The sequence below is a fragment of the Telmatherina bonti genome (assembly GCF_933228915.1).
Source record: "Telmatherina bonti genome assembly, chromosome: 23".
NCBI classification, from domain to species: Eukaryota; Metazoa; Chordata; class Actinopteri; order Atheriniformes; family Telmatherinidae; genus Telmatherina; species Telmatherina bonti.
This window is the reverse complement of record NC_136632.1, coordinates 32,837,470-32,857,249: the sequence shown is the minus strand read 5'-3', so window position 1 is coordinate 32,857,249 and position 19,780 is coordinate 32,837,470. Positions and strand designations below refer to the sequence as shown.

Below are 19,780 nucleotides of genomic sequence, written 5' to 3'. Positions count from 1 at the left end.
AAAAACCTTTTAGCTAGCTTCTGCTCTGAAAATGATTTATCCATGGTTTTTTTATTTAAATGTCTAAACAATCTAAGTTTTCTGGTGGCGAAGCTGGACAGGGCCAGCATGTCCCTACCGATGTCCAACAAGTCCCGAGTTGTCCCAGTCATTTGGAAACAGCACTCTGGCGTCATCAGAGAAAGTTTATTGGTTAAATATGTTTTTACAGCAATAAGAAAATACAAACACAAAGATTATTTCCAGAGTTACGTCTCTCATATGTCTCCAACGTTTAATCACTCAGGTGATATGATCCTGCAGTCTGATTGGCTGAACAGATATACTTTAGAGTTCTTCTGATTGGTTGTCTCTCTGGGCTTGAATGGCGATGTCGTCACCTACTGTAACCTCAGGTGGCTGGTGTGTCTCCCAGGTGTGGACTCCACCTTCAGGCTTCTCCACGACCACAAACAGGTCAGTGTGAAAATGGCAGCGCCTGGCCGGGTCACTGAAGGACACATCTGATGGAGCAGGTAGGAAAGTACTGCTGCCTGCGGGTATGTTTGATGATGATGATGATGATGGAGGAGGAGGAGCCAGAGACTGTCTCCTGGTGTAAACACCTTGTCTGCCATGGAAACTGCCTGCCCGAGATGCAGCCTGATGCTCAAAAGCTCTGCTGTGGAATGAAGAATCCGGCATGAAGACAGGTGGACTGGAGTTCACCTGACAACCAAAGCAAGGGTTTCAGGTCAAACCAGTTCATTCTCAAGTTAAACCAGTTCTTTCTGAGATTAAACCAGTTCATTCTGAGATCAAACCAGTTCACTATCAGGGTAAACCAGTTTATTCTAAGATGAAACCAGTTAAGTCTCAGGATATATTAGTTCCTTGTGAGATCAAACCAATTCATTCTCAGGTTAAACCGGTTCATTCTAAGGGTAAACCGGTTCATTCTCAGGGTAAACCAGGGTTAGGGTTAGGGTAAGGGTATACCAGTTCATTCTGAGATTTAACCAGTTCATTCTAAGATTAAACCAGTTCATTCTCAGGGTAAACCAGTTCATTCTCAGGGTATACCAGTTCATTCTGAGATTAAACCAGTTTATTCTGAGATTAAACCAGTTCATTCTGAGATCAAACCAGTTCACTATCAGGGAATACCAGTTCATTCTCAAGTGAAACCAGTTCTTTCTGAGATCACACCAGTTCATTATCAGGGTATACCAGTTCATTCTGAGATTAAACGAGTTCATTCTGAGATTAAACCAGTTGATTCTGAGATTAAAACAGTTCATTCTCAGGGTAAACCAGTTCATTCTCAGGGTATACCAGTTCATTCTGAGAGTAAACCAGTTCATTCTGAGATTAAACCAGTTCATTCTCAGGGTGTACCAGTTCATTCTGAGATAAAAACCAGTTCACTATCAGGATATACCAGTTCATTCTCAAGGCGAACCAGTTCATTCTGAGACTAAACCAGTTCATTCTGAGATTAAACCAGTTCATTCTCAGGGTATACCAGTTCATTCTGAGTAAACCAGTTCATTCTGAGATTAAACCAGTTCATTCTGAGATTAAACCAGTTTATTCTGAGATAAAAACCAGTTCACCATCAGGATATACCAGTTCATTCTCAGGGTAAAGCAGTTCATTCTGAGAATAAACCAGTTCATTCTGAGATTAAACCTGTTCATTCTGAGATTAAACCGGTTCATTCTCAGGGTAAAGCAGTTCATTCTGAGATTAAACCTGTTCATTCTGAGATTAAACTGGTTCATTCACAGGGTATACCAGTTCATTCTCAGGGTAAACCAGTTCATTATGAGATTAAACCAGTTCATTTTGAGATCAAACTAGTTCACTATCAGGGTATACCAGTTCATTCTCAGGGTAAACCAGTTCATTCTGAGAGTAAGCCAGTTCATTCTGAGATTAAACCAGTTCATTCTCAGTGTAAACCAGTTCATTCTGAGATTAAACCTGTTCATTCTGAGATTAAACCGGTTCATTCTCAGGGTATACCAGTTCATTCTCAGGGTAAACCAGTTCATTATGAGATTAAACTAGTTCATTTTGAGATCAAACCAGTTCACTATCAGGGTATACCAGTTCATTCTGAGATTAAGCCAGTTCATTCTGAGAGTAAACCAGTTCATTCTGAGATTAAACCAGTTCATTCTCAGGGTGAACTAGTTCATTCTCAGTGTAAACCAGTTCATTCTGAGATTAAACCTGTTAATTCTGAGATAAACAGTTGATTCTCAGGGTATACCAGTTCATTCTGAGATTTAAACCAGTTCATTCTCAGGGTAAACCAGTTCATTCTGAGATTAAATCTGTTCATTCTGAGATTAAACCGGTTAATTCTCAGGGTATACCAGTTCATTCTCAGGGTATACCAGTTCATTCTGAGATTAAACCAGTTCATTTTGAGATCAAACCAGTTGACTATCAGGATATACCAGTTCATTCTCAGGGTGAACCAGTTCATTCTGAGACTAAACCAGTTCATTCTGAAATTAAACCTGTTCATTCTCAGGGTATACCAGTTCATTCTGAGATTAAACCAGTTCATTCTCAGGGTAAACTAGTTCATTCTCAGTGTAAACCAGTTCATTCTGAGATCAAACCAGTTCACTATCAAGGTATACCAGTTCATTCTGAGATTAAGCCAGTTCATTCTGAGAGTAAACCAGTTCATTCTGAGATTAAACTAGTTCATTCTGAGACTAAACCTGTTCATTCTGAGATTAAACCAGTTCATTCTCAGGGTATACTAGTTCATTCTCAGGGTAAAGCAGTTCATTCTGAGAATAAACCAGTTCATTCTGAGATTAAACCAGTTTATTTTGAGATAAAAACCAGTTCACTATCAGGATATACCCGTTCATTCTCATGGCGAACCAGTTCATTCTGAGACTAAACCAGTTCATTCTGAGATTAAACCAGTTCATTCTCAGGGTGAACTAGTTCATTCTCAGTGTAAACCAGTTCATTCTGAGATTAAACCTGTTCATTCTGAGATTAAACCGGTTCATTCTCAGGGTATACCAGTTCATTCTCAGGGTAAAGCAGTTCATTCTGAGAATAAACCAGTTCATTCTGAGATTAAACCTGTTCATTCTGAGATTAAACCGGTTCATTCTCAGGGTATACCAGTTCATTCTCAGGGTAAACCAGTTCATTCTGAGATTAAACCAGTTAATTTTGAGAACAAACGAGTTCACTATCAGGGTATACCAGTTCATTCTGAGATTAAGCCAGTTCATTCTGAGAGTAAACCAGTTCATTCTGAGATTAAACCAGTTCATTCTCAGGGTTTACCAGTTCATTCTCAGGGTAAACCAGTTCATTCTCAGGGTAAACCAGTTCATTCTGAGATTAAACCAGTTCATTTTGAGATCAAACCAGTTCACTATCAGGGTATACCAGTTCATTCTGAGATTAAGCCAGTTCATTCTGAGTGAACCAGTTCATTCTGAGATTAAACCAGTTCATTCTCAGGGTAGACTAGTTCGTTCTCAGGGTAAAGCAGTTCATTCTGAGTAAACCAGTTCATTCTGAGATTAAACCAGTTCATTTTGAGATCAAACCAGTTCACTATCAGGGTATACCAGTTCATTCTGAGTTTAAGCCAGTTCATTCTGAGAGTGAACCAGTTCATTCTGAGTAAACCAGTTCATTCTGAGATTAAACCAGTTCATTCTGAGATTAAACCAGTTTATTCTGAGATAAAAACCAGTTCACCATCAGGATATACCAGTTCATTCTCATGGCGAACCAGTTCATTCTGAGACTAAACCAGTTCATTTTGAGATAAAAACCAGTTCACTATCAGGATATACCAGTTCATTCTCAGGGTAAAGCAGTTCATTCTGAGAATAAACCAGTTCATTCTGAGATTAAACCTGTTCATTCTGAGATTAAACCGGTTCATTCTCAGGGTATACCAGTTCATTCTCAGGGTAAACCAGTTCATTCTGAGATTAATCCAGTTCATTTTGAGATCAAACCAGTTCACTATCAGGGTATACCAGTTCATTTTGAGAGTAAACCAGTTCATTCTGAGATTAAACCAGTTCATTCTCAGGGTGAACTAGTTCATTCTCAGTGTAAACCAGTTCATTCTGAGATTAAAGCTGTTCATTCTGAGATGAAAACAGTTGATTCTCAGGGTAAACCAGTTGATTCTCAGGGTATACCAGTTCATTCTGAGATTTAAACCAGTTCATTCTGAGAGTAAACCAGTTCATTCTGAGATTTAAACCAGTTCATTCTCAGGGTAAAGCAGTTCATTCTGAGAATAAACCAGTTCATTCTGAGATTAAACCTGTTCATTCTGAGATTAAACCGGTTCATTCTCAGGGTACACCAGTTCATTCTCAGTGTAAACCAGTTCATTCTGAGATCAAACCAGTTCACTATCAAGGTATACCAGTTCATTCTGAGATTAAGCCAGTTCATTCTGAGAGTAAACCAGTTCATTCTGAGATTAAACTAGTTCATTCTGAGACTAAACCTGTTCATTCTGAGATTAAACCAGTTCATTCTCAGGGTATACTAGTTCATTCTCAGGGTAAAGCAGTTCATTCTGAGAATAAACCAGTTCATTCTGAGATTAAACCAGTTTATTTTGAGATAAAAACCAGTTCACTATCAGGATATACCCGTTTATTCTCATGGCGAACCAGTTCATTCTGAGACCAAACCAGTTCATTCTGAGAGTAAACCAGTTCATTCTGAGATTAAACCAGTTCATTCTCAGGGTAAACCAGTTCATTCTGAGATTAAACCAGTTCATTTTGAGATCAAACCAGTTCATTCTGAGAATAAACCAGTTCATTCTGAGATTAAACCTGTTCATTCTGAGATTAAACTGGTTCATTCTCAGGGTATACCAGTTCATTCTCAGGGTAAACCAGTTCATTCTGAGATTAAACCAGTTCATTTTGAGATCAAACCAGTTCACTATCAGGGTATACCAGTTCATTCTGACATTAAGCCAGTTCATTCTGAGAGTGAACCAGTTCATTTTGAGATTAAACCAGTTCATTCTCAGGGTAAACTAGTTCGTTCTCAGTGTAAACCAGTTCATTCTGAGTAAACCAGTTCATTCTGAGATTAAACCAGTTCATTCTGAGATTAAACCAGTTTATTCTGAGATAAAAACCAGTTCACCATCAGGATATACCAGTTCATTCTCATGGCGAACCAGTTCATTCTGAGACTAAACCAGTTCATTCTCAGGGTAAAGCCGTTCATTCTGAGAATAAACCAGTTCATTCTCAAGGTAAACCAGTTCATTCTGAGATTAAACCAGTTCATTTTGAGATCAAACCAGTTCACTATCAGGGTATACCAGTTCATTCTGAGATTAAGCCAGTTCATTCTGAGTGAACCAGTTCATTCTGAGATTAAACCAGTTCATTCTCAGGGTAAACTAGTTCGTTCTCAGTGTAAACCAATTCATTCTGAGTAAACCAGTTCATTCTGAGATTAAACCAGTTCATTCTGAGATTAAACCAGTTTATTCTGAGATAAAAACCAGTTCACCATCAGGATATACCAGTTCATTCTCATGGCGAACCAGTTCATTCTGAGACTAAACCAGTTCATTCTGAGATAAAAACCAGTTCACTATCAGGGTATACCAGTTCATTCTCAGGGTAAAGCAGTTCATTCTGAGAATAAACCAGTTCATTCTGAGATTAAACCGGTTCATTCTCAGGGTTTACCAGTTCATTCTCAGGGTAAACCAGTTCATTCTGAGATTAAACCAGTTTATTTTGAGATAAAAACCAGTTCACTATCAGGATATACCCGTTCATTCTCATGGTGAACCAGTTCATTCTGAGACTAAACCAGTTCATTCTGAGATTAAACCAGTTCATTCTCAGGGTGAACTAGTTCATTCTCAGTGTAAACCAGTTCATTCTGAGATGAAAACAGTTCATTCGCAGGGTAAACCAGTTGATTCTCAGGGTATCCCAGTTCATTCTGAGAGTAAACCAGTTCATTCTGAGATTTAAACCAGTTCATTCTCAGGGTAAAGCAGTTCATTCTGAGAATTAACCAGTTCATTTTGAGATTAAACCTGTTCATTCTGAGATTAAACCGGTTCATTCTCACGGTATACCAGTTCATTCTCAGGGTACACCAGTTAATTCTGAGATTAAACCAGTTCATTTTGAGATATAAACCAGTTCACTATCAGGATATACCCGTTCATTCTCATGGTGAACCAGTTCATTCTGAGACTAAACCAGTTCATTCTGAGATTAAACCAGTTCATTCTCAGGGTATACCAGTTCATTCTGAGATTAAACCTCTTCATTCTGAGATTAAACTAGTTCATTCTGAGACTAAACCAGTTCATTCTGAGATTAAACCAGTTCATTCTCAGGGTATACTAGTTCATTCTCAGGGTAAAGCAGTTCATTCTGAGAATAAACCAGTTCATTCTGAGATTAAACCAGTTTATTTTGTGATAAAAACCAGTTCACTATCAGGATATACCCGTTCATTCTCATGGCAAACCAGTTCATTCTGAGACTAAATCAGTTCATTCTGAGATTAAACCAGTTCCTTCTCAGGGTAAACCAGTTCATTCTCAGGGTGAAGCAGTTCATTCTGAGAATAAACCAGTTCATTCTGAGAGTAAACCAGTTCATTCTCAGGGTAAACCAGTTCATTCTGAGAATAAACCAGTTCATTTTGAGTAAACCAGTTCATTCTGAGATTAAACCAGTTCATTTTTTAGATCAAACCAGTTCACTATCAGGGTATACCAGTTCATTCTGAGTTTAAGCCAGTTCATTCTGAGAGTGAACCAGTTCATTCTGAGTAAACCAGTTCATTCTGAGATTAAACCAGTTCATTCTGAGATTAAACCAGTTTATTCTGAGATAAAACCCAGTTCACTATCAGGATATACCAGTTCATTCTCATGGCGAACCAGTTCATTCTGAGACTAAACCAGTTCATTCTGAGATAAAAACCAGTTCACTATCAGGATATACCAGTTCATTCTGAGAATAAACCAGTTCATTCTGAGATTAAACCAGTTCATTCTGAGATCAAACCAGTTCACTATCAGGATATACCAGTTCATTCTCATGGCGAACCAGTTCATTCTGAGACTAAACCAGTTCATTCTGAGATAAAAACCAGTTCACTATCAGGATATACCAGTTCATTCTGAGATTAAGCCAGTTCATTCTGAGATTAAGCCAGTTCATTCTGAGAGTAAACCAGTTCATTCTGAGATTAAACCAGTTCATTCTCAGGGTAAACCAGTTCATTCTGAGATTAAACCAGTTCATTTTGAGATCAAACCAGTTCATTCTGAGACTAAACCAGTTCATTCTGAGATAAAAACCAGTTCACTATCAGGATATACCAGTTCATTCTGAGATTAAGCCAGTTCATTCTGAGATTAAGCCAGTTCATTCTCAGGGTATACCAGTTCATTCTCAGGGTAAACCAGTTCATTCTGAGATTAAACCAGTTCATTTTGAGATCAAACCAGTTCACTATCAGGGTATACCAGTTCATTCTGAGATTAAGCCAGTTCATTCTGAGAGTGAACCAGTTCATTTTGAGATTAAACCAGTTCATTCTCAGGGTAAACTAGTTCGTTCTCAGTGTAAACCAGTTCATTCTGAGTAAACCTGTTCATTCTGAGATTAAACCAGTTCATTCTGAGATTAAACCAGTTTATTCTGAGATAAAAACCAGTTCACCATCAGGATATACCAGTTCATTCTCATGGCGAACCAGTTCATTCTGAGACTAAACCAGTTCATTCTCAGGGTAAAGCAGTTCATTCTGAGAATAAACCAGTTCATTCTCAGGGTATACCAGTTCATTCTGAGATTAAACCAGTTCATTTTGAGATCAAACCAGTTCACTATCAGGGTATACCAGTTCATTCTGAGATTAAGCCAGTTCATTCTGAGAGTGAACCAGTTCATTCTGAGATTAAACCAGTTCATTCTCAGGGTAAACTAGTTCGTTCTCAGTGTAAACCAATTCATTCTGAGTAAACCAGTTCATTCTGAGATTAAACCAGTTCATTCTGAGATTAAACCAGTTTATTCTGAGATAAAAACCAGTTCACCATCAGGATATACCAGTTCATTCTCATGGCGAACCAGTTCATTCTGAGACTAAACCAGTTCATTCTGAGATAAAAACCAGTTCACTATCAGGGTATACCAGTTCATTCTCAGGGTAAAGCAGTTCATTCTGAGAATAAACCAGTTCATTCTGAGATTAAACCGGTTCATTCTCAGGGTTTACCAGTTCATTCTCAGGGTAAACCAGTTCATTCTGAGATTAAACCAGTTCATTTTGAGATCAAACGAGTTCACTATCAGGGTATACCAGTTCATTCTGAGAGTAAACCAGTTCATTCTGAGATTCAACCAGTTTATTTTGAGATAAAAACCAGTTCACTATCAGGATATACCCGTTCATTCTCATGGTGAACCAGTTTATTCTGAGACTAAACCAGTTCATTCTGAGATTAAACCAGTTCATTCTGAGATTAAACCGGTTCATTCTCAGGGTTTACCAGTTCATTCTCAGGGTAAACCAGTTCATTCTGAGATTAAACCAGTTCATTTTGAGATCAAACGAGTTCACTATCAGGGTATACCAGTTCATTCTGAGAGTAAACCAGTTCATTCTGAGATTCAACCAGTTTATTTTGAGATAAAAACCAGTTCACTATCAGGATATACCCGTTCATTCTCATGGTGAACCAGTTTATTCTGAGACTAAACCAGTTCATTCTGAGATTAAACCAGTTCATTCTCAGGGTGAACTAGTTCATTCTCAGTGTAAACCAGTTCATTCTGAGATTAAAGCTGTTCATTCTGAGATGAAAACAGTTCATTCTCAGGGTAAACCAGTTGATTCTCAGGGTATCCCAGTTCATTCTGAGAGTAAACCAGTTCATTCTGAGATTTAAACCAGTTCATTCTCAGGGTAAAGCAGTTCATTCTGAGAATTAACCAGTTCATTTTGAGATTAAACCTGTTCATTCTGAGATTAAACCGGTTCATTCTCAGGGTATACCAGTTCATTCTCAGGGTACACCAGTTCATTCTGAGATTAAACCAGTTCATTTTGAGATATAAACCAGTTCACTATCAGGATATACCAGTTCATTCTCAGGGTATACCAGTTCATTCTGAGTTTAAGCCAGTTCATTCTGAGAGTGAACCAGTTCATTCTGAGTAAACCAGTTCATTCTGAGATTAAACCAGTTCATTCTGAGATTAAACCAGTTTATTCTGAGATAAAACCCAGTTCACTATCAGGATATACCAGTTCATTCTCATGGCGAACCAGTTCATTCTGAGACTAAACCAGTTCATTCTGAGATAAAAACCAGTTCACTATCAGGATATACCAGTTCATTCTCAGGGTAAAGCAGTTCATTCTGAGAATAAACCAGTTCATTCTGAGATTAAACCTGTTCATTCTGAGATTAAACCGGTTCATTCTCAGGGTATACCAGTTCATTCTCAGGGTAAACCAGTTTATTCTGAGATTAAAGCTGTTCATTCTGAGATGAAAACAGTTGATTCTCAGGGTAAACCAGTTGATTCTCAGGGTATACCAGTTCATTCTGAGATTTAAACCAGTTCATGCTGAGAGTGAACCAGTTCATTCTGAGATGTAAACCAGTTCATTCTCAGGGTAAAGCAGTTCATTCTGAGAATAAACCAGTTCATTATGAGATTATTCCAGTTCATTTTGAGATCAAACCAGTTCACTATCAGGGTATACCAGTTCATTCTGAGATTAAACCAGTTCATTCTCAGGGTGAACTAATTCATTCTCAGTGTAAACCAGTTTATTCTGAGATTAAAGCTGTTCATTCTGAGATGAAAACAGTTGATTCTCTGGGTAAACCAGTTGATTCTCAGGGTATACCAGTTCATTCTGAGATTTAAACCAGTTCATGCTGAGAGTAAACCAGTTCATTCTGAGATTTAAACCAGTTCATTCTCAGGGTAAAGCAGTTCATTCTGAGAATAAACCAGTTCATTCTGAGATTAAACCTGTTCATTCTGAGATTAAACCGGTTCATTCTCAGGATATACCAGTTCATTCTCAGGGTAAACCAGTTCATTCTGAGATTAAGCCAGTTCATTCTGAGATCAAACCAGTTTACTATCAGGGTATACCAGTTCATTCTGAGATTAAGCCAGTTCATTCTGAGAGTGAACCAGTTCATTCTGAGATTAAACCAGTTCATTCTCAGGTTAAACCAGTTTATTCTGAGATAAAAACCAGTTCACCATCAGGATATACCAGTTCATTCTCATGGCGAACCAGTTCATTCTGAGACTAAACCAGTTCATTCTGAGATAAAAACCAGTTCACTATCAGGATATACCAGTTCATTCTGAGAATAAACCAGTTCATTCTGAGATTAAACCAGTTCATTTTGAGATCAAACCAGTTCACTATTAGGGTATACCAGTTCATTCTGAGAGTAAAGCAGTTCATTCTGAGATTAAACCAGTTCATTCTCAGGGTGAACTAGTTCATTCTCAGTGTAAACCAGTTCATTCTGAGATTAAACCTGTTCATTCTGAGATGAAAACAGTTCATTCTCAGGGTAAACCAGTTGATTCTCAGGGTATACCAGTTCATTCTGAGATTTAAACCAGTTCATTCTGAGATCAAACCAGTTCACTATCAGGGTATACCAGTTCATTCTGAGATTAAGCCAGTTCATTCTGAGATTAAATCTGTTCATTCTGAGATTAAACCGATTCATTCTCAGGGTACACCAGTTCATTCTCAGGGTAAACCAGTTCATTCTGAGATTAAACCAGTTCATTTTGAGATCAAACCAGTTGACTATCAGGGTAAAGCAGTTCATTCTGAGAATAAACCAGTTCATTCTCAGTGTAAACCAGTTCATTCTGAGATAAAAACCAGTTCACTATCAGGAAATACCAGTTCATTCTCAGGGTATACCAGTTCATTCTGAGATTAAACTAGTTCAATCTGAGATAAAACTAGTTCAATCTGAGACTAAACCAGTTCATTCTGAGATTAAACCAGTTCATTCTCGGGGTATACTAGTTCATTCTCAGGGTAAAGCAGTTCATTCTGAGAATAAACCAGTTCATTCTGAGATTAAACCAGTTCATTCTCAGGGTAAACTAGTTCATTCTCAGTGTAAACCAGTTCATTTTGAGATCAAACCAGTTCACTATCAGGGTATACCAGTTCATTCTGAGATTAAGCCAGTTCATTCTGAGACTAAACCAGTTCATTCTGAGATTAAACCAGTTCATTCTCAGGGTATACTAGTTCATTCTCAGGGTAAAGCAGTTCATTCTGAGAATAAACCAGTTCATTCTGAGATTAAACCAGTTTATTTTGAGATAAAAACCAGTTCACTATCATGATATACCCGTTCATTCTCATGGCGAACCAGTTCATTCTGAGACTAAACCAGTTCATTCTGAGATTAAACCAGTTCATTCTCAGGGTATACCAGTTCATTCTCAGGGTAAAGCAGTTCATTCTGAGAATAAACCAGTACATTCTGAGATTAAACCGGTTCATTCTCAGGGTATACCAGTTCATTCTGAGATTAAGCCAGTTCATTCTGAGAGTAAACAGTTCATTCTGAGATTAAACCAGTTCATTCTCAGGGTTTTCCAGTTCATTCTCAGGGTAAACCAGTTCATTCTCAGGGTAAACCAGTTCATTCTGAGATTAAACCAGTTCATTCTCAGGGTGTACTAGTTCATTCTCAGGGTAAAGCAGTTCATTCTGAGAATAAACCAGTTCATTCTGAGATTAAACCAGTTTATTTTGAGATAAAAACCAGTTCACTATCATGATATACCCGTTCATTCTCATGGCGAACCAGTTCATTCTGAGACTAAACCTGTTCATTCTGAGATTAAACCGGTTCATCCTCAGGGTATACCAGTTCATTCTCAGGGTAAACCAGTTCATTCTGAGATTAAACCAGTTCATTTTGAGATCAAACCGGTTCATTCTCAGGGTATACCAGTTCATTCTCAGGGTAAACCAGTTCATTCTGAGATTAAACCAGTTCATTTTGAGATCAAACGAGTTCACTATCAGGGTATACCAGTTCATTCTGAGATTAAGCCAGTTCATTCTGAGAGTAAACCAGTTCATTCTGAGATTAAACCAGTTCATTCTCAGGGTTTACCAGTTCATTCTCAGGGTAAACCAGTTCATTCTCAGGATAAACCAGTTCATTCTGAGATTAAACCAGTTCATTCTCAGGGTATACTAGTTCATTCTCAGGGTAAAGAAGTTCATTCTGAGAATAAACCAGTTCATTCTGAGATTAAACCAGTTTATTTTGAGATAAAAACCAGTTCACTATCATGATATACCCGTTCATTCTCATGGCGAACCAGTTCATTCTGAGACCAAACCAGTTCATTCTGAGATTAAACCAGTTCATTCTCAGGGTGAACTAGTTCATTCTCAGTGTAAACTAGTTCATTCTGAGATTAAACCGGTTCATTCTCAGGGTATACCAGTTCATTCTCAGGGTAAAGCAGTTCATTCTGAGAATAAACCAGTTCATTCTGAGATTAAACCTGTTCATTCTGAGATTAAACCGGTTCATTCTCAGGGTATACCAGTTCATTCTCAGGGTAAACCAGTTCATTCTGAGATTAAACCAGTTCATTTTGAGATCAAACGAGTTCACTATCAGGGTTTACCAGTTCATTCTGAGATTAAGCCAGTTCATTCTGAGAATAAGCCAGTTCATTCTGAGAGTAAACCAGTTCATTCTGAGATTAAACCAGTTCATTCTCAGGGTTTACCAGTTCATTCTCAGGGTAAACCAGGTCATTCTCAGGGTAAACCAGTTCATTCTCAGATTAAACCAGTTCCTTTTGAGATCAAAGCAGTTCACTATCAGGGTATACCAGTTCATTCTGAGATTAAGCCAGTTCATTCTGAGAGTGAACCAGTTCATTCTGAGATTAAACCAGTTCATTCTCAGGGTGAACTAGTTCATTCTCAGTGTAAACCAGTTCATTCTGAGATTAAACCGGTTCATTCTCAGGGTATACCAGTTCATTCTCAGGGTAAAGCAGTTCATTCTGAGAATAAACCAGTTCATTCTGAGATTAAACCTGTTCATTCTGAGATTAAACCGGTTCATTCTCAGGGTATACCAGTTCATTCTCAGGGTAAACCAGTTCATTCTGAGATTAAACCAGTTCATTTTGAGATCAAACGAGTTCACTGTCAGGGTATACCAGTTCATTCTGAGATTAAGCCAGTTCATTCTGAGATTAAGCCAGTTCATTCTGAGTAATCCAGTTCATTCTGAGATTAAACCAGTTCATTCTCAGGGTTTACCAGTTCATTCTCAGGGTAAACCAGTTCATTCTCAGGGTAAACTAGTTCATTCTCAGTGTAAACCAGTTCATTTTGAGATCAAACCAGTTCACTATCAGGGTATACCAGTTCATTCTGAGATTAAACCAGTTCATTCTCAGGGTATACTAGTTCATTCCCAGGGTAAAGCAGTTCATTCTGAGAATAAACCAGTTCATTCTGAGATTAAACCAGTTTATTTTGAGATAAAAACCAGTTCACTATCATGATATACCCGTTCATTCTCATGGCGAACCAGTTCATTCTGAGACTAAACCAGTTCATTCTGAGATTAAACCAGTTCATTCTCAGGGTATACCAGTTCATTCTCAGGGTAAAGCAGTTCATTCTGAGAATAAACCAGTTCATTCTGAGATTAAACCTGTTCATTCTGAGATTAAACCGGTTCATTCTCAGGGTAAACCAGTTCATTCTGAGATTAAACCAGTTCATTCTCAGGGTGAACTAGTTCATTCTCAGTGTAAACTAGTTCATTCTGAGATTAAACCGGTTCATTCTCAGGGTATACCAGTTCATTCTCAGGGTAAAGCAGTTCATTCTGAGAATAAACCAGTTCATTCTGAGATTAAACCTGTTCATTCTGAGATTAAACCGGTTCATTCTCAGGGTATACCAGTTCATTCTCAGGGTAAACCAGTTCATTCTGAGATTAAACCAGTTCATTTTGAGATCAAACGAGTTCACTATCAGGGTTTACCAGTTCATTCTGAGATTAAGCCAGTTCATTCTGAGAATAAGCCAGTTCATTCTGAGAGTAAACCAGTTCATTCTGAGATTAAACCAGTTCATTCTCAGGGTTTACCAGTTCATTCTCAGGGTAAACCAGGTCATTCTCAGGGTAAACCAGTTCATTCTCAGATTAAACCAGTTCCTTTTGAGATCAAAGCAGTTCACTATCAGGGTATACCAGTTCATTCTGAGATTAAGCCAGTTCATTCTAAGAGTGAACCAGTTCATTCTGAGATTAAACCAGTTCATTCTCAGGGTGAACTAGTTCATTCTCAGTGTAAACCAGTTCATTCTGAGATTAAACCGGTTCATTCTCAGGGTATACCAGTTCATTCTCAGGGTAAAGCAGTTCATTCTGAGAATAAACCAGTTCATTCTGAGATTAAACCTGTTCATTCTGAGATTAAACCGGTTCATTCTCAGGGTATACCAGTTCATTCTGAGATTAAACCAGTTCATTTTGAGATCAAACGAGTTCACTGTCAGGGTATACCAGTTCATTCTGAGATTAAGCCAGTTCATTCTGAGATTAAGCCAGTTCATTCTGAGAGTAATCCAGTTCATTCTGAGATTAAACCAGTTCATTCTCAGGGTTTACCAGTTCATTCTCAGGGTAAACCAGTTCATTCTCAGGGTAAACTAGTTCATTCTCAGTGTAAACCAGTTCATTTTGAGATCAAACCAGTTCACTATCGTGGTATACCAGTTCATTCTGAGATTAAACCAGTTCATTCTCAGGGTATACTAGTTCATTCCCAGGGTAAAGCAGTTCATTCTGAGAATAAACCAGTTCATTCTCAGATTAAACCAGTTTATTTTGAGATAAAAACCAGTTCACTATCATGATTTACCCGTTCATTCTCATGGCGAACCAGTTCATTCTGAGACTAAACCAGTTCATTCTGAGATTAAACCAGTTCATTCTCAGGGTATACCAGTTCATTCTCAGGGTAAAGCAGTTCAATCTGAGAATAAACCAGTTCATTCTGAGATTAAACCTGTTCATTCTGAGATTAAACCGGTTCATTCTCAGGGTAAACCAGTTCATTCTGAGATTAAACCAGTTCATTTTGAGATCAAACGAGTTCACTATCAGGGTATACCAGTTCATTCTGAGATTAAGCCAGTTCATTCTGAGAGTAAACCAGTTCATTCTGAGATTAAACCAGTTCATTCTCAGGGTTTACCAGTTCATTCTCAGGGTAAACCAGTTCATTCTCAGGATAAACCAGTTCATTCTGAGATTAAACCAGTTCATTCTCAGGGTATACTAGTTCATTCTCAGGGTAAAGAAGTTCATTCTGAGAATAAACCAGTTCATTCTGAGATTAAACCAGTTTATTTTGAGATAAAAACCAGTTCACTATCATGATATACCCGTTCATTCTCATGGCGAACCAGTTCATTCTGAGACCAAACCAGTTCATTCTGAGATTAAACCAGTTCATTCTCAGGGTGAACTAGTTCATTCTCAGTGTAAACCAGTTCATTCTGAGATTAAACCGGTTCATTCTCAGGGTATACCAGTTCATTCTCAGGGTAAAGCAGTTCATTCTGAGAATAAACCAGTTCATTTTGAGATCAAACGAGTTCACTATCAGGGTATACCAGTTCATTCTGAGATTAAGCCAGTTCATTCTGAGTAAACCAGTTCATTCTGAGATTAAACCAGTGCATTCTCAGGGTTTACCAGTTCATTCTCAGGGTAAACCAGTTCATTCTCAGGGTAAACCAGTTCATTCTCAGATTAAACCAGTTCCTTTTGAGATCAAACCAGTTCACTATCAGGGTATACCAGTTCATTCTGAGATTAAGCCAGTTCATTCTGAGAGTGAACCAGTTCATTCTGAGATTAAACCAGTTCATTCTCAGGGTGAACTAGTTCATTCTCAGGGTAAAGCAGTTCATTCTGAGAATAAACCAGTTCATTCTGAGATTAAACCTGTTCATTCTGAGATTAAACCGGTTCATTCTCAGGGTATACCAGTTCATTCTCAGGGTAAACCAGTTCATTCTGAGATTAAACCAGTTCATTTTGAGATCAAACGAGTTCACTATCAGGGTATACCAGTTCATTCTGAGATTAAGCCAGTTCATTCTGAGATTAAGCCAGTTCATTCTGAGAGTAATCCAGTTCATTCTGAGATTAAACCAGTTCATTCTCAGGGTTTACCAGTTCATTCTCAGGGTAAACCAGTTCATTCTCAGGGTAAACCAGTTCATTCTCAGATTAAACCAGTTCATTTTGTGATCAAACCAGTTCACTATCAGGGTATACCAGTTCATTCTGAGATTAAGCCAGTTCATTCTGAGAGTGAACCAGTTCATTCTGAGATTAAACCAGCTCATTCTCAGGGTAGACTAGTTCGTTCTCAGGGTAAAGCAGTTCATTCTGAGATTAAACCAGTTCATTCTGAGATTAAACCAGTTTATTCTGAGATAAAAACCAGTTCACCATCAGGATATACCAGTTCATTCTCAGGGTAAAGCAGTTCATTCTGAGAATAAACCAGTTCATTCTGAGATAAAAACCAGTTCACTATCAGGATATACCAGTTCATTCTCAGGGTAAAGCAGTTCATTCTGAGAATAAACCAGTTCATTCTGAGATTAAACCTGTTCATTCTGAGATTAAACCGGTTCATTCTCAGGGTATACCAGTTCATTCTCAGGGTAAAGCAGTTCATTTTGAGATTAAACCAGTTCATTTTGAGATCAAACCAGTTCACTATCAGGGTATACCAGTTCATTCTGAGATTAAGCCAGTTCATTCTGAGAGTGAACCAGTTCATTTTGAGATTAAACCAGTTCATTCTCAGGGTAAACTAGTTCGTTCTCAGTGTAAACCAGTTCATTCTTAGTAAACCAGTTCATTCTGAGATTAAACCAGTTCATTCTGAGATTAAACCAGTTTATTCTGAGATAAAAACCAGTTCACCATCAGGATATACCAGTTCATTCTCATGGCGAACCAGTTCATTCTGAGACTAAACCAGTTCATCCTCAGGGTAAAGCAGTTCATTCTGAGAATAAACCAGTACATTCTCAGGGTAAACCAGTTCATTCTGAGATTAAACCAGTTCATTTTGAGATCAAACCAGTTCATTCTCAGGGTATACCAGTTCATTCCTAGATTAAACTAGTTTATTCTGAGATAAAAACCAGTTCACCATCAGGATATACCAGTTCATTCTCATGGCGAACCAGTTCATTCTGAGACTAAACCAGTTCATTCTGAGATAAAAACCAGTTCACTATCATGATATACCCGTTCATTCTCATGGCGAACCAGTTCATTCTGAGACCAAACCAGTTCATTCTGAGATTAAACCAGTTCATTCTCAGGGTGAACTAGTTCATTCTCAGTGTAAACCAGTTCATTCTGAGATTAAACCGGTTCATTCTCAGGGTATACCAGTTCATTCTCAGGGTAAAGCAGTTCATTCTGAGAATAAACCAGTTCATTTTGAGATCAAACGAGTTCACTATCAGGGTATACCAGTTCATTCTGAGATTAAGCCAGTTCATTCTGAGTAAACCAGTTCATTCTGAGATTAAACCAGTGCATTCTCAGGGTTTACCAGTTCATTCTCAGGGTAAACCAGTTCATTCTCAGGGTAAACCAGTTCATTCTCAGATTAAACCAGTTCCTTTTGAGATCAAACCAGTTCACTATCAGGGTATACCAGTTCATTCTGAGATTAAGCCAGTTCATTCTGAGAGTGAACCAGTTCATTCTGAGATTAAACCAGTTCATTCTCAGGGTGAACTAGTTCATTCTCAGGGTAAAGCAGTTCATTCTGAGAATAAACCAGTTCATTCTGAGATTAAACCTGTTCATTCTGAGATTAAACCGGTTCATTCTCAGGGTATACCAGTTCATTCTCAGGGTAAACCAGTTCATTCTGAGATTAAACCAGTTCATTTTGAGATCAAACGAGTTCACTATCAGGGTATACCAGTTCATTCTGAGATTAAGCCAGTTCATTCTGAGATTAAGCCAGTTCATTCTGAGAGTAATCCAGTTCATTCTGAGATTAAACCAGTTCATTCTCAGGGTTTACCAGTTCATTCTCAGGGTAAACCAGTTCATTCTCAGGGTAAACCAGTTCATTCTCAGATTAAACCAGTTCATTTTGTGATCAAACCAGTTCACTATCAGGGTATACCAGTTCATTCTGAGATTAAGCCAGTTCATTCTGAGAGTGAACCAGTTCATTCTGAGATTAAACCAGCTCATTCTCAGGGTAGACTAGTTCGTTCTCAGGGTAAAGCAGTTCATTCTGAGATTAAACCAGTTCATTCTGAGATTAAACCAGTTTATTCTGAGATAAAAACCAGTTCACCATCAGGATATACCAGTTCATTCTCAGGGTAAAGCAGTTCATTCTGAGAATAAACCAGTTCATTCTGAGATAAAAACCAGTTCACTATCAGGATATACCAGTTCATTCTCAGGGTAAAGCAGTTCATTCTGAGAATAAACCAGTTCATTCTGAGATTAAACCTGTTCATTCTGAGATTAAACCGGTTCATTCTCAGGGTATACCAGTTCATTCTCAGGGTAAAGCAGTTCATTTTGAGATTAAACCAGTTCATTTTGAGATCAAACCAGTTCACTATCAGGGTATACCAGTTCATTCTGAGATTAAGCCAGTTCATTCTGAGAGTGAACCAGTTCATTTTGAGATTAAACCAGTTCATTCTCAGGGTAAACTAGTTCGTTCTCAGTGTAAACCAGTTCATTCTTAGTAAACCAGTTCATTCTGAGATTAAACCAGTTCATTCTGAGATTAAACCAGTTTATTCTGAGATAAAAACCAGTTCACCATCAGGATATACCAGTTCATTCTCATGGCGAACCAGTTCATTCTGAGACTAAACCAGTTCATCCTCAGGGTAAAGCAGTTCATTCTGAGAATAAACCAGTACATTCTCAGGGTAAACCAGTTCATTCTGAGATTAAACCAGTTCATTTTGAGATCAAACCAGTTCATTCTCAGGGTATACCAGTTCATTCCTAGATTAAACTAGTTTATTCTGAGATAAAAACCAGTTCACCATCAGGATATACCAGTTCATTCTCATGGCGAACCAGTTCATTCTGAGACTAAACCAGTTCATTCTGAGATAAAAACCAGTTCACTATCAGGGTATACCAGTTCATTCTCAGGGTAAAGCAGTTCATTCTGAGAATAAACCAGTTCATTCTGAGATTAAACCGGTTCATTCTTATGGTTTACCAGTTCATTCTCAGGGTAAACCAGTTCATTCTAAGATTAAACCAGTTCATTTTGAGATCAAACGAGTTCACTATCAGGGTATACCAGTTCATTCTGAGAGTAAACCAGTTCATTCTGAGATTAAACCAGTTTATTTTGAGATAAAAACCAGTTCACTATCAGGATATACCCGTTCATTCTCATGGCGAACCAGTTCATTCTGAGACTTAACCAGTTCATTCTCAGGGTGAACTAGTTCATTCTGAGATTAAACCTGTTCATTCTGAGATGAAAACAGTTCATTCTCAGGGTAAACCAGTTGATTCTCAGGGTATACCAGTTCATTCTGAGATTTAAACCAGTTCATTCTGAGAGTAAACCAGTTCATTCTGAGAGTAAACCAGTTCATT

General features: G+C 38.0%; 1 protein-coding gene across 1 annotated transcript in view; it reads right to left on the bottom strand.

Moving 5' to 3' along the window:
* Positions 1–327: 327 nt before the first annotated feature.
* The window catches only part of LOC306773585 (protein-methionine sulfoxide oxidase mical3b-like), a gene marked incomplete at both ends in the record, with an annotated part of 71,213 nt that continues 51,760 nt past the window's right edge, over positions 328–19,780 (bottom strand). The window contains one exon of the mRNA XM_079263440.1: positions 328–708. Coding sequence (XP_079119566.1) covers positions 328–708 — 381 coding nt within the window. The remainder of the gene's footprint in view (positions 709–19,780) is intronic.